At 42.7% G+C, this 14,837-nt stretch overlaps 1 protein-coding gene across 1 annotated transcript in view; it reads left to right on the top strand.

Moving 5' to 3' along the window:
• Positions 1-3: 3 nt before the first annotated feature.
• Positions 4-14,837, top strand: part of LAS1L (LAS1-like (S. cerevisiae)) — a gene marked incomplete at both ends in the record, with an annotated part of 24,290 nt that continues 9,456 nt past the window's right edge. The window contains 7 exons of the mRNA XM_010292230.1: positions 4-50; positions 762-887; positions 1,081-1,150; positions 2,333-2,414; positions 3,419-3,610; positions 4,982-5,028; positions 8,709-8,818. Coding sequence (XP_010290532.1) covers positions 4-50; positions 762-887; positions 1,081-1,150; positions 2,333-2,414; positions 3,419-3,610; positions 4,982-5,028; positions 8,709-8,818 — 674 coding nt within the window. The remainder of the gene's footprint in view (positions 51-761; positions 888-1,080; positions 1,151-2,332; positions 2,415-3,418; positions 3,611-4,981; positions 5,029-8,708; positions 8,819-14,837) is intronic.

The raw sequence follows: 14,837 nt of genomic DNA, 5'->3' as shown, positions 1-14,837 counted from the left end.
AGCCGGCTGCAGCAGGAAGCGCTGGACCGGGTCTCGGCCTGGAAGAGTCGGTACGGGCCGCACACCGCGGGCAGGGAGCGGGCTACGGCCCTCCGGGGCCGGCGCTCCCTTGTAGGCTGCCTCCTCTGTCCCTGAAACGGCCCTGCCGGCCCTCCTCCCCAGGCTGCTCCTGACGCTCGCTGTCGTGGAGCCGTAGGGCGCCCAGGACCCGACCGCAGCTCCCCGGTGGTACTCCACGTCCGGGGTTATGTGTGCAGATCGCTGGTGCTGCCGGGCAGGCAGCTCTGTCTTGTAGGGTGCCATCTTCATGCAGTGGACTTTGGGCATGTAGCTCCTGCCAGAAGTAGGCAGGCCCGGTGGTCACCAGGAGAGGCAGAGGCCATGCACACCCGCAGCGTCACAGCCTGGTGTCTCAAGGCAGAGCGCTGCAGTAAGCGTATCCAAGGCCCCCAAATCGCCTTATTCTGTTTGTGTTGCCCCTGCTGCATCCATAGACAGGACCAGTTTTGGTATGGCATCTTGTATTATGTACATGCTTAGCATATCAGTAAGTACTTGTTTAACATATGCTTAGGAGTAGCCATGTAATCACTCTGTTCCAATAAAAGCCTTCTGGAAAGAGCCTGTGATGCAGTCTTGCTGCATAGTGCTTCTCAGGCTGTTACGTATCACAGAGCACAAAAGGTAGCCAGGAAGCTACCCTTTTTGGAGGGGGAGTGTATTCTTGTGAGGCTGCTCACCTGTTTTTCTTTTATCTCCAGTTATGGTCCCAAAATGCCTCTTGCAGTGGATTGCACCGCTGAACTGATTCGATGCAAGGTCCTGGATTCATCTGGCAGATTGAAGTCACATGAACTCATCCTCTCTTATGGTCTGGCTCTTGTAAGGTAGGGCCTGTGTGCTGTGAGAGAGAGAGAGAGAGAGAGACCTGGGCTGATAGCATTTTTCTGCTGTCAAATTTCACTTTGCACCTCCGGGACCACAGATCCTCCCACAGCCTGTGGGGGATTTGTCTCTGGGGCTTCCAAGTTTCTCTGCAGCTCTTGATAATTGTTTATCTTTTCTGTCACTTGCATGCAGGTTTGTCAACTTGATCACAGAAAGGAAACAGAAGATGGTCAGCATTCCTCTGAGACAATTAGCCAGAGAAGTAAATCTTTAATAAGTGTTACTCAATAACTTATGTATATACGGAGAGCATATGTATTGTCTATTACAGAACTGGGTGGAGGGAGTTGGGGGGGTAATTCTTTTGTAAGCAAAACAATGGATATAGATGCCAGTTCTTTCCAACTGCAAATTTTTAAAGAGACTTGATGTAACTAGATCTAAAACTTTGTTCCTTAAAGTCAGATTACGAGTAACAAAGGCTGATATTCATTAAAGCATTTTGAATCATGTGATCAAAAGTCTTGATTTACATGTAAATAGTCCCGCTTGACACATACAACCACGCATTTTTGTTTCTTAGCTACTGAGAGGTGGAAAAAGAACTAAATCTATGGTTTATAAATTCTAGTCTTGGACAAGCAAGGTTATATAGAAAAAGCACTTAACCACATTTGCAGGCATTTTCATCTTGTGTCTCTCACTTAAGGTGGGCTAGTCCACTTCTGTGTGCAGGAGGGAAGGTTCAAGGTGTAGTTGTAGTAGCAGGACAAGTTTGAGTCCTTTTATTGGCAGTTGCACTGAACATTATATCTGGGTCTGAACAGCAAGTTTTGAAAGTAAAGAACAGATGGTATTTGAGACTCTCCTAGATATGCAGCCTTGTCTGGGGCCCCTATGTAAAAATGATGAACTGATTTTTTTTTTTTTTTTTTTTAAAGAAAGGTGCTGTTTCTCAGCTTTTAAAACTGATCAAGCTTAACACTAGAGGTGTGGCATAGTTAAGGTTAGTCATCCTTAGGAAAGTTGCAAAAAATTGCATGCGACTTAGAGTGTGTATGATTTGAGTATGATATGATTTCTGTCTTTGATATACAAACGGTTATCCAGAATGTTTCATCACTTTAAATATAATTTAACTGCTTCTCAGTATGTCATTAAGTTATACATAGCACCTCTGTCTAAAAAGACATCTGTTGTTGCAAGTAACGTTGAAGAACTGAAACTGTAAAATTGCAAGTTTGTATGGATCTAGGCCACAGGAGGAGAGAGGAGGGGATCTCAGCCCACCCTTGAAGTGGGAAGCTGGGGGACTGTGGTGCAGGAGTGGCCCAGAAGAGGCTGTTCCCACCCAGGTAGAGGTTCTCTGCAGTCTTGCAGGGCTGCATGTAGTTGTAGCATGACGCAGTGGGAACTGTGGGGTAACGCCTGCGGCTTCTTCCAGGTGGATATCCCTATCTGGGTTGTGGATCTCCGACACGAGCTGACCCATGGGAAGCTGCCACGGCTGGCTCTGTGCCGCAAGGGTGAGTGCTGACAGTGGGCGGCCTTGGGAGGGCTCGGCCTGAGGTACGCTTGAGGCAGCAATGCCAGTGCTGCAGGCCTTGAGGGGAGCACTCCCCCTCCATTTTGGGCCCCTGCAGGGCCGGCAGTGGGCTTGTCTTGGCAGGGAGAGCTGTGGTGTGAGACACTGGGAGGGTTTGCTGCTGCCCTGTAAGGGTAGCTGAACTGCATCACAGGGCAGATGTTCAGAGGTTTTTCTCCTTCCCTTGAAAAAAATACTGGAAACAATAGTTCAGCCCTCTAGTTTCTTTATAGCACAGGAAGTTCATCTCGGGGAAAGAGGTAAATGCTTTTCCTGATGGTTTAGCGTTACCCCAGACTCTTATTAAATCCCATTCAGGGACAAAGGCTCTAGGTGTACTGCAAGCCTGAATGAATGACCAGCTCATGGTGTTCGAAGGGATTCCTGGGAATTTTGGGTTAGGCACTGAGGAGACAGTTGAATAACCTTCAGCAGGGTCCTTAGGTTGAGTTGAGTAGTGAAATAGTGGTGGGAGAAAAGGGGTTTTCTTTCTGTTCTATGTAATTTATGCCTAGTGTAGTCTCTACACGAAAGATTAATGTTATTGCCATTACATTGAACACGGTGATACTAAATAATTGACTCATTTTCTCATCAGAACGCCACTGCTGGACTTAGTTTCTGCTTAAATTTGGCCTGCCTTGAGTGAGGTGCAGCACTATAGCAGTGTCCAATCTGCTGCTGCTAAAAAGACAGTGCATGGGTGTTACCAGGCCTGTGATACTGGGTTGTGGCGTTTTCTTGCTGTGTTGTTTTGTTGTGGTGGTGTTTTTTTTAAACTCGTTCACCTTTTCATTAACAGAGTTGTATGTGATTTCGGGGTTCATAACTTGTTAACAGCATTTCTTTTCACAATGCAAGTTAGCAATTTTCCACCTATTTTTTTTTTTTTTCAATAACAAAGAAAAACTTACTGAGTAGAGAATGTTTTCTGTTTTCCCTTAGGTTGTGATGTTGTCCTGGACTGGCTACGAAAGACTTACTGGAGCCGTCAGCTGGGCAATAATTTGTGTGAAGAAAGTGAGGACGAGGAAGAGGAGCAGGAAGAGGTGGTAGCAAATGCAGAGCTGGACAATGATGCATGGGAGATTCGAACTCCACAGCATGAGGCCTGTCAGAAACACAAGGAATTCCATGGTAGGTGTTCCTAGAACAATGGCAGATAGAAGGATAGATTTGTCACATGCTAGGGAAAGCAGTTTAAGTGTCATCTTCTAGCCCTGACAATGCATAAAGATATACCTTCAGCTCAGGTTTTGGCATTCCTCTTTGGGCCTTGGTGGATTCTTGGGGTGACTGACTTTGCTATTAGCTCACTGAATTTGTAGCATAAAATCTTTTACTTCTGTTGATTATGCAGTATCCCAATCAGTAGCAACAGTTATACTGGGATGGTTTAGCATTGTAAAAATTTTACAAGCATTGTAAAAATTACTTGTCTTGACAGCTGCAGTTTTAATATTGAGTCCGCTACTGACAAAGGCGGCTATGGTCCTTCTATAGCCCTCAAAACTCTGTAGATTCATCACTTGAGCAAGAGCAGGGTAAAGGCAGTTCAGCCAGTTTCAAAATACTTCACATGTGGACAGAAAAATCACTACTGCCAATAGTATTTAAAAAACAATCACAAGTAACTCATCCTGGACATAATCTAAAGTGCAAAACAATGGGAAAACTTTGGTAAACTGTTCCAGTGCTTGATTTTCCATCACCAGAAGTCTTTGAACCCAAAATGAGGACCTTTTCTCAAAGTGGATTTCTAGTTTGAATGACTTGCTGGAGGAAGTGGGAGTTCAGATTGGATGGCTGGTCTGCAGATTTGAGGCATGTGAGGTATGAAACAGTACCTCAAACAGTAAAACCAGTCAGTCATAATTTTTTCTGACAAAACATGGCATGCTTATGGGGAGTAACTCACCCAACAAGATTACAGCAGCCCAATCCAAGGTGCAGACGGTGTGCAGAAATGCTGAAGTGACCCGTATGGCTCCTTGGAAGGTCACACAAGGTGACTATAATGGCTTTAGGATCAATGGATTTGTTGCAGGTCTTCTCTAGATTCCTTTATAACAGACTTATGCATAGTTACAGGAACCGTGATCTGGAAAAGATTAGCTAATTTGTTGTGCACTTTAATACAGAATTTACTAGAACAACCCAAATCTAGAGGCAGTACTAAACTTTGGAACGCTGCAGCACTTACCACTGTTCTTGTCAGTGTGTTATGTCTGGGCTTCCGTCTGACTTCATGTTGGATGAGATCCAAGCATGTGCTATTCCTTCCTCTCCGTGACTACTGTAAAAAAAAAAAAAAAATGAACACCCCATCCTGGGTTGCTGAGAACCACAGAATGATACAGAGTGTTGTCTGAATCAAAATTTATGACTTTGACTGATGTCTTCCTTGGGTGTATGTTCAGCAGAACTAAGCAGCTTGCTTAGACACAAAATTTCCTTATATAGTTGAGCCATTCCCTGTTCCAACTATATATTTATGTTTATTTCTAGAAAAAGTCAGAGATGTGCTAATATCCTACAAGAATGAGCAGTTTCGGGTAAGTGCAGTCTGATCATCAGCACTTTCAGTTCTTCTCATTTCCTGCTTGGGGCTGTAAGGCTTCTTTTAATTCTTGTCCAAACTGAAGAACTGGTGCTCTTGGCCAGCTCTCATTTGAAATACCCGAGTGCTAGCATGACGTAAGTTGCTGTGCCAGGAGTTTATTTCATATAACTGCAGGGACCACTTTTTTCTCCTTGTAGCGTCCTCCCACAGTTAGAAGCATCAGTGATACAGAAGTGGTATTTGTATCAGTGCTGCAGACGTGGCAGTAATACAGTGTCCACAGCACTACCAGTGCTTCCTGGGTTGTGTACTCTTGCCTGAAGTAGTGCTGCTGTCTAGTGCCTAGCCCATAGTGGAGCTGTGACTGCTGCATGTGGAGAGAGGCTTGGTTAGTTCCTTGTTCAACTATGTTTCCTAGTGTTTTCATGCATGGCTTGCCAAAGTAAAGCTTCACTGCAGAGAACAAGCAATTTGGGCTACGATGGTTTGCAGTGTGAAATCTTCGTTCATGTCTATAAAAGAGATATGTACTTGTTTGAGATCCCCAGTCTTCCTTGTCCAGGTGGATAGTGCTTAGTTTGTTTTTGTTCATCCTAGTGTCTCTGGAAATTGACACCTGTCATTCAGAGGTTTTCTATCATCCATCTTTTACTTTTGCAGTGGCCCAGTGGCTGAGGTGCTGCGGTTCAGATTTGTGAACGATTTGCCCCAGACATCTCTCTCTTCTCAGCTTGCCCTTCGTAATAATGGGATAGTTCTCAAGATGTGTTGAGAGCTGGGTTACAGACCCTGTAAAACATCTTTGGATATGACCTTGCCAATATATGTTGTTACCGGGGAACTGTTCTCACTTTTATTTCGATGAATATCATTAGGGGCTAAAGGAGAAAGTGTGATAACATTCCAGTGAAGTGTAGACTTAATCAACAATAAGAACTAGAGTCAATAATTTAATTGAAAATGAACATCCAGTTTCCTTCATTGTGTTGGTTTTGGAGTATATAACATGAATCTCCATTGTTCATCCTACCCTTTCTGTAGTCGGTACTGGCTTATTTTGTTTCTTTTGTGTTACATTGTAAAGGTGACAAATTGATTATGTGCAGTGAGTGACATATTAACAGAACAGAGGGAAGTATTTCAAACTGAAAAGGAAAATGCAACTTCAAAATTTAAACTGGCCAGGGTTGAATGCGGGAAGGGAGTAGTCAGTCAATTGCTAAAGAGTAATTTCAAAACTTTCGTTTCGAATTTCATGTGAAATTCTTCTTATCCCATCAGAATGGTGTAAATACTGGCTGAAGAGTAAACTGTGTTATATGCCTCAATTTAATTGAAGTCCTGCATGCTGTGCTTTTGAAGTGTCTCTGTTCATGTTGTAGGGCTGCCTTTCTTGTTGAATGATTTCAAGTGGTGTACTTCTAAGTCTGCCAACAGTGACAAAATACAGCTGAATTATGAAAAAAGAATGCTCTGTAGATACATGTGTTGTGGGTATAGCTTCTAATATATCATTTGTGCCTCTCTGAGGTACGCTGGCTAAGGGTGGGCAAAGGGCTTGCCAAGATCTGTCAGTGGCAAGGAGTGTTACTACTTGTGGCTGATACCTGCAAGTTCTTAACTGAAGTTTGTTTTTTAAAAAACAAACAAACAAACAAAAAAACCCCAACAACCCCCCCCCAACCATAATACTGCTTTATGCATTAGTAACTATTGCCAGTAATTTGAAGAGATGCAAGCATATTGGTCCTTTGTTGGCCTCTGAAACTCAGTTCTGTACAACAGTGGACCTGATTATAGCTGATAAAATCTCTGAAATTTAGAAATGAATTGAAAAAAATTACATGGGCTTGTTCTTGTGCCCTTTAAGGGCAGATGGTTTGACGCTTCCAGACAATTTCTTGGCCATGACAGCAATTGAATGTTCCTAATATCAAATAAATACTACTGGAAGCTTTTTTAGGCTAATGTTTAAACACTTAACCTGGATTGGCATAGCAAGAGTAGTACAGTATCTTCGCTAGTCTCCCTGCATAAATGTATAGTCTGTCTCTAATCTGTCTATCTACAGTGTTACTGTATAGTCTGTGATCCAATGATAAGTTCTGTCATGGAGGCTGTGTAATTTGTTGTCTGATTGTTCGTATGGGTAGGATAGAGGTTATTTGGTCACTTTAGGTAATAGCTTTATACTTGATTTGTCATCTAAAGTATCTTTTGCATGCAGTGGTAGCTCTGCATATATAGGTTAAGAGAGCTGATCACAGTCTTGAAAATGACACCTTGGTTTTCCAATCTTATTTTACATTAAATTCCTACCTGGCAGGAAAAATCATTTCTTCTTTTCTCTCATTAGTTATTGTCTTCAAAAAAGAATCTGCTAGATACTTATTGGTGATGTAACATGCTTCATACCAATGTTTTGTAGAAGGTGGTGATGGTAGAATTGCTGCTTGGGTAGGTTATGAGCATAAGTAGAAGGCATGTCTCAGCTTGCTGGACAGACTCAGTTAAGGTATGTATAGGTATGTATATGTCATGATTTAGCCGCAGCCAGCAGTTAAGCACCACGCAGCTGCTCACTTGCCTCCCCCTGCTAGGTGTGATAGGGAAGAGAATTGTGAAAAAAAAATCATGAGTTGAGATAAAAACAGTTTAATATAGGACAGCAAAAGAAGAGGAAGCAATAGTGATGATGATGATAATACTAATAGTAATAATACTGATGAAGGAATATACAAGAACAAGTGATGCACAACACAGCAATTGCTCACCACCTGATGATCAATAGCCTGTCTCCAAGCAACAGTTCCCGCCCCCTGGCCAAGTCCAGTTTGTATACTGGGCATGATGTTATATGGTATGGAATATCCCTTTAGCCAGTCTGGGTCAGCTGTCCTGGCCGTGCCCCCTCCCAGCTTCTTGTGCACCTCCCCGCCGGCAGAGCATGTGAAGCTGAAAAGTCCTTGGTTTAGTATAAGCACTACAACTACTTAGCAACAGCTAAAAACATCAGCGTGTTATCAACATTATTCTCATACTAAATCCAAAACACAGCACTATACCAGCTATCAGGAAGAATATCAACTCTATCCCAGCTGAAGCCTGGGACAGAGTTTTGATACCTTTTGACAATATCAAACCAAGAAATCACTAACTTTCAAAGGAGTGCTAATCTCCAATATTCTCTTTTCCATTCTTGGTACAACTTGGTAGACTGTTTTGTGTATTGCCTCCTACTTATCAGATGCTGTCAACTCATTACAGGTTGCCTTGATGGCTGTGTTGATTTGACATTTTGATCTACTGTATGCATAGCATGACAGGTAAAACCTTGTCCTCATCCCCACCCGACTTGTGGAGTTAATGATTCAAAATGAGTCTGTCCTGGTTTGTGCTGAAGTCAGGGAGCGCTAGATTTAGAACCAGAATGAGGATGCTAGGACTGTGACTTCTTGGAGCTGCTGCCTTTTTAATTCAGGCCTTTTCCAAGTATGACATGGCTTATATTAATTTTTAATATACCCCTAGGAAGGGGAACTTAGCTCTGAGTTTTTTGAAGTGATGTTGATGAAGTACATATGGCACTAGCATCTTCCCTTCATAGCAATGCCTTTCTGTTTGCCATTGGAGCATATTTTATGTTAATGCTTGGATTTTTCCTTCACTCAGGTTATGCAGACTGTGCAGTCTGTTTCAAAGTCTCGAGAACTGTGGTCTGATTCCTCTTCAGAAGTGGACTGGATTTTGGCTCAGATCAAAGACCTGATGCAAGAGAACAGGTACATCTCTGATAAAGAACTGAGGTGAAAGGTACAGTGCAGAGCTGGGCCTATAGACCTGTTGCACTACCTTTTCACCATGTTGTTCAGCTGGTCATGGAGAAGACAATTAGTTTATTTCCTCAGCATCTTTGAGGATTGAGTTGTTAATCTGTGTCAATGTTTCCTGCACCAGATGGTCTCCAAGGTATTGTTCCTGACTCAACTGTGCTGGCCTCAAGGCACGTCAGTATCTTCAGTGTGTTCAAAAGCTCTCCCAACAGCCTTGTGTATAGACTTTGATCTTGTGGTAACCTTCTTCAAAATTGCAGGGCAATACTTGGCCTCTTCTATACTTTCTGTCTTTCTACTACTAGAAAGGCCTCTAGGACCCAGTGTTTTGAGACTTTATTATTACTATATAAATTTGCATGAAGATCGTGTCCCACTCTGAGAAACATAATCAGTGTAACTGTAGAGGGGAGAGTCTCTCTCATGCAGATATGAGCTGTAATTCCTGATGTTTTGAACGTAAATATGTATGCCATACAAGCTGCTGGTCAGTTTAAGAGGTTATCAGATGTTGTGCCAGAAGAAAACCCTGAGGAAGAGAGTGGTGCCCATTGCCCATCGATTGTCGAGCATGGAGTAACAAGCAAGAAGGCATGAAGATTCTGTAATGAGAAGCATCACTTGCTAAACATGGGATTTCTATATCACTTAAACTGTCTGTTGCTAAGTGGTTGGAAAGTACTGGTGGAAGCAAGCCATTGCACCTACCTGTGATTCTGATGCTCTCTCCCTAAACATCCTCTGTTAGTCACGATCAGAACACGGATGGGCCAAGGGCAGCTTTTTTCATATATAAATAGGTATTTGAACCTGGCATCAGTTACATGGTGGAGGGGAAACAGGCTGCCACACTACAGAACAAGGATTTTGAAAGGTTCAGGTGAGAACAAGAGACTTCCTGTTATGTGAAATGGATTTTGTGGGAAATGTTCAGGCAAGAGTTGTAATGCATTGGTAACAAGTAAAAGATCGTAGGAGGTCCCTTTCCATACAGGAGAACTGAAGTAATGAAATTCTTAAGATACTCATGTATTTGGGGTCTTTCTAATTGCCTTGTTGGCCATGCTTTCCTATTAGTTTATGTCTGTGCAAAACTTAGTTTTCATAATAGTACTGTCCTACACAATCAAAACAAGTACTTAATTTGGAAAATATTGTGCTTTTGATTCACTTGCTGTGCAATATTCTGCAAAACATGCTTGTGGTATCCCATCGAAGTGTGTTAAATCACATTCTAGCCGTTCTTTGTCATCATCTTTGTATGAACCACCTGTTGCGTCAGCTCTTGCTATTTGTCCCATGCAGCTGCACAAAGTACATTCAACCCAACTGCATGGATTTCCAAAAGAATCAAGAATCTACTTCATCTGTTGAATTAAATCTTCCCCCAGAATACTCAAACTTGGAATTTAGATGCTGGTGACTGTATTTGTGGCCTTTGAGGCACTGGTGTTTCAAAGTTGTTGTTCTCATCAAGCTGCAAAATACCATGTGCTGAGGAGTAAAGAGGAGAGTTGGGGCAGCTTCATTGTTTAAACCCTTGGAACTGATGGCATGCTTGAGACTACAAACACTTGGACCACCCAGCCAGTTCCCAGGGCTCTGCAATGCTTGTGCTTTACTACTAGCACAATCAAACCATGCTAACGTTTTTCCCTTTAAATAATCTCAAATTTCTATCCTAAGCACATCACACTGTATCTTTATATTTCATATTCTCAGAAGAACTCTTCAGGCTGAATTCATCATCTCAGCAGTGCCTCAACTATTAGAATGGACAGCAAGTGAGTGGGAGGGGATTCTGAGGCAGGGCTGTCTATGAAACCTTCAGTACTGTGCCTGTGTGTGTACTGGCTGGAGGGCAGGTGTGTGGGGAAAGGAAGCCTCTTTGAAGTTCTGTTCGATGACAAGATTACGGCACATGATGAGTTTTATAACATATGATGCTAATACGGAACCACTGCTCACCCAGGAGTGTACAGTAAAAAGAGGAATCTCTATTCTCTCTTTGGAAGTAGTAACTTTAAAACAAACAAACAAAAAACCCAAACCCCCTAAGGTGAATAGCCAGTTTTGTGCTTTGGAGAGGACTGAATGTCTCCAGAGCTCTTCTCAACTCCAGGATACTGGTAATAGCCTGACTTGAAGTGGTGCTTGCGTACAGCGTCAACAGTTATCACAGCTTGTGGTAACTAGCTTTTCTGCTGGTAAGCTTGGTTATGCTATTGCTTCAGAAGGATGGTCATGAGCAAACAGCAAATACTCTGAGAGCAGCGTAGTGAGGGGAGCCTGCATAGGCCTACTTGTGTATCTGGCCAGTGGGCAGATAAGCAAGAGTTTGCTTTCCTGAGATCAGCATGGCACCTCTGAAACAGTTTAACAGGCTTGAATTCAAGTGTGGCTTTTAAGCTGCTTGAATTTATTTCAGTGGAATGCTGTTCTGTACAGGGTGCTGTCACCAGAATGTGGCAGCCTTCTTTGCATTACTCTTTCTACAGGAAAGTCTGGTCTGGCAGGTGTAGAGAAGACTTGAAAAGTAACTACCACTACCACCCCCAACACCACCTCTAGCTTGGAAGGAATCCGTGCAGTTGTCACGTTCTTTTAAATAGACCCTGTTAGTCCAAAAGTGCCTGTGTGTGAATCTTTTCTTCTGAAAAGCTGTTATTGTGCATGAGTAGTTAAGATGCTGCAGTGTGATAAGTCGAATGGAAGGCTTAGACTTTTCCTGTCTTTCAACAAGACCTACTTGTGGAAATATTTTAGAATAGCTGTAGATTATAAATAAATAATTAGATAATAAATATAATAAGTAGATAATAAATTAATTAATTCCTGCACAATAAGTTGGGAATTTCACTGCTTTGCAGTAATTTCTTTAGAAGGTAAAGTGGCAGTAGGAGAGCATTGTTTTTACATCCTTCCTTCTTCAGTTGTATGTGATAGCATGGATTGGTGTGCTTAGGAGATGCTGCTTCCAAAATTAAAGCAGTTTTTAAAGTTTGTCGCCTATCTGGGGAAGTCCTAGACCTAGGTGGCACATCTCAGGAGCCTGGTTTAATTTCCAGCTTTCACTGTCAGTTTTCTGAGAGCTTTGTTTGGGATTCCAGCCCAGTAACCTATGTAAGGGTATGAAACTCGGATATTAGGTGTGGCCTAAAGAAACTTCAAAGATGGGGCAAGAATCTGTGAAAAACAGCAGAAAATTTCTTTCAACAGCTGGTGGTACAGTATCTTTAGGGTGTCTGTCATTTAAGTAATCAAATCTGGCAGTAATGCTTTCATAAGAACTTTGTCTTCACTGCATTGTGCTACATTGAATAAGGCTTTTTTGAAGGTTCCCTTAAGCACAGGCTTCAAATAAGACAAAGAAAACAGCAAGGAGGAAGCTGTTTTCTATGACTATAAAAAGATTTTTTTTTTTTTTTTTAATGTATTGTGGGTTTTGTTTCTGTTAGCTGTTTCATGGCTTCCTGAGTGACTCCTAAGGATCAGGCAACTTCATTAAAATAGCTGCTCTGATATGTGGGAAAATCCCCCACTTAACAGCAGCCAAGGATGGGGGACTGTTTCACAACTCACAGTTTGCAAAACTAGCAGAGAGCCAAACCTTTCAGCAGTGATGCTACCACAGAGAGATTTTGCAATTGCATTTAACTGCCTTGTGTGTTCAATGTTCAGAGAGGAGTTTTGGCAAGAATGTTTTTTATTTATCTATACCTGTGTGTATGTATTATCTCCAGTAATTACTGATTCCACAATTCCAGACTTTGGGTCAAACTTGTGGAAAGGAAACATACATGTTTGGATCAGAACAGCTTTGGCAGTGAGTTTCCAACCCTTATTCCTTTTACTTTACAGGCTTTCTCTCCACTCCTTTTGCTTCTTTAAGCAGCATTAGCTCCAGAAAGCCCAGGGAACTGGGTGTCAGGGTACATACTGCTAGTTTTGGTACTTTTCTGTATTTTTCTGCTCTTGTTGACAGCAGATGTCAGATAGGCCAGCTGCTGTAATGAAACATTTTCCTTGATCTCTGCAGAGTGAGGTTTGACTATATTCACAGAAGTGCTTATTCTTGGGAGCTGGCAGAGCCCAAGCAGAGAGGGGCCATGTGTTATAGGAGAAGGTGGAAGTCTGGTCACTCAGCCTGTTATTTCTCCCTGGGAGTTTCTCATCCCTTTATCAGGAGATAAAGAGAGAAGTGGGACAAGGGACTTGACGGACACACTTCTTCAAAGATGAACATGTGACCCTTAACCTTTGCCGCCTTTGTTCTAGCTAGCACAACTGGAAACCAAGTGCTGAGCCTGGCTCTGGTGCTGGGTACTGCTGGGGGTGATGTTATTTTCCAGGCCCCTGGGCAAGATCTAGCCATGCATCAGGTAGTTGCTCTGCAAGGGTTTTGTCGCACTTCTGCAATGCTCTTTGTAAAGTACCTGCAATAATAGTGACGTAATTGGAATGTTTTGCCAGAGTGACAGTACAGGCTCAGCTCCACAGTTGTTTCAGTGTGATGCAGCAGTCACTGGAACCAGATTTTAGCAGGATATTGAGGTGTAGTCATTTTCCACTGACTGTTGTCATACCAAAGAGCTACTTTATCCATTCTCCGTCTCTGTTTTTGGTTCAAGCAATGTAGGCCAGATGCTGCCGTGCTTCCCCTTATTTAAGCTTTCTTTATACCTACTTTCCCCATTTTAATCCTGCAGGGTGAAAATTACTTACCTGAAAATCAGTTTAAGACTTAAAAATAATAAAAGTTTACATCTTGAACCTTGCTGGAGTGTTCTTCCTGCAGACCAGCTATTTAAAACAAACCAACCTACAACCATACAGTTACTGTTTGTTTTTTTTTTTTTTTTGCCCCACAGCAAGAGCATGTATCTATTATAGCAAAGGCTGGAACTAGCACTGCAGTGAGATTGCTACCTTTACTACGCTTCTAAAAACACCTGGCTCTGCATCAAAGTTGAGCTGAAGGGGAGGGGAAAAGCAAGAAAATCCCACTATCCACTTGTTTCTTGCCATCTTCTTGGCAGCCTGCTGATGGAACCATGATCACAGAATCACTAGGTTGGAAAGGACCTTCAAGATCATAAAGTCCAACCATTAGTCCAGTGCCACCATGTCCCCTAAACCATATCCTGAAGCGCCACATCCACACGTTTCTTGAACACTTCCAGAGATGGCGACTCCACCACCTCCCTGGGCAGCCTGTTCCAATGCCTGACCACTCTCTCAGTGAAGAAATTTTTCCTAATATTCAATCTAAACCTCCCCTGGTGCAACTTGAGGCCATTTCCTCTCGTCCTATCACTAGTTAGTTGGGAGAAGAGGCCAACACCCTCATCGCCACAACCCCCTTTCAGGTAGTTGTAGAGAGCGATAAGGTCTCCTCTCAGCCTCCTCTTCTCCAGACTAAACAACCCCAGTTCCCTCAGCCGCTCCTCGTAAGACTTGTGCTCCAGCCCCCTCACCAGCTTCGTTGCCCTTCTCTGGACACGCTCCAGCACCTCAACATCCTTCTTGTAGTGAGGGGCCCAAAACTGAACACAGTATTCAAGGTGTGGCCTCACCTTATGACTTACATGATGACTTACTCAGGAAGTTTTGGAGTTTGCTTCATGCAGCCAGGTCCTTGTCTCAAGCCCCAACTTGCCCTGTTCTCCTGTCTGGATCCTTAAGGAAGAATCTTGATATCATACAGTTATTTGTTTTGCAACAAGCGGGTGGCTTGATAAAGAATCCTATTCCAAGCTTTTATATTGTTTAACATTAGAAAGTTGCTTGAATAATACAGTTTTGCTTGAGAGAGAAAATGATTTTTCAATTAATCTGCATTTTTGGTGGAAGCTCTCCTCTGTTAGAAGACTTCCATTGTGTTGCTTATTTCAGAGTAGTAACAGGACAAAGGCCACATTGCATCGGAACAAATGCTACACAAGTGTCCTTATGGACAAATGCTAAA

This window comes from Phaethon lepturus, unplaced genomic scaffold (assembly GCF_000687285.1).
Source record: "Phaethon lepturus isolate BGI_N335 unplaced genomic scaffold, ASM68728v1 scaffold13670, whole genome shotgun sequence".
Lineage (NCBI taxonomy): Eukaryota > Metazoa > Chordata > Aves > Phaethontiformes > Phaethontidae > Phaethon > Phaethon lepturus.
This window is presented reverse-complemented; position numbering and strand designations above follow the sequence as displayed.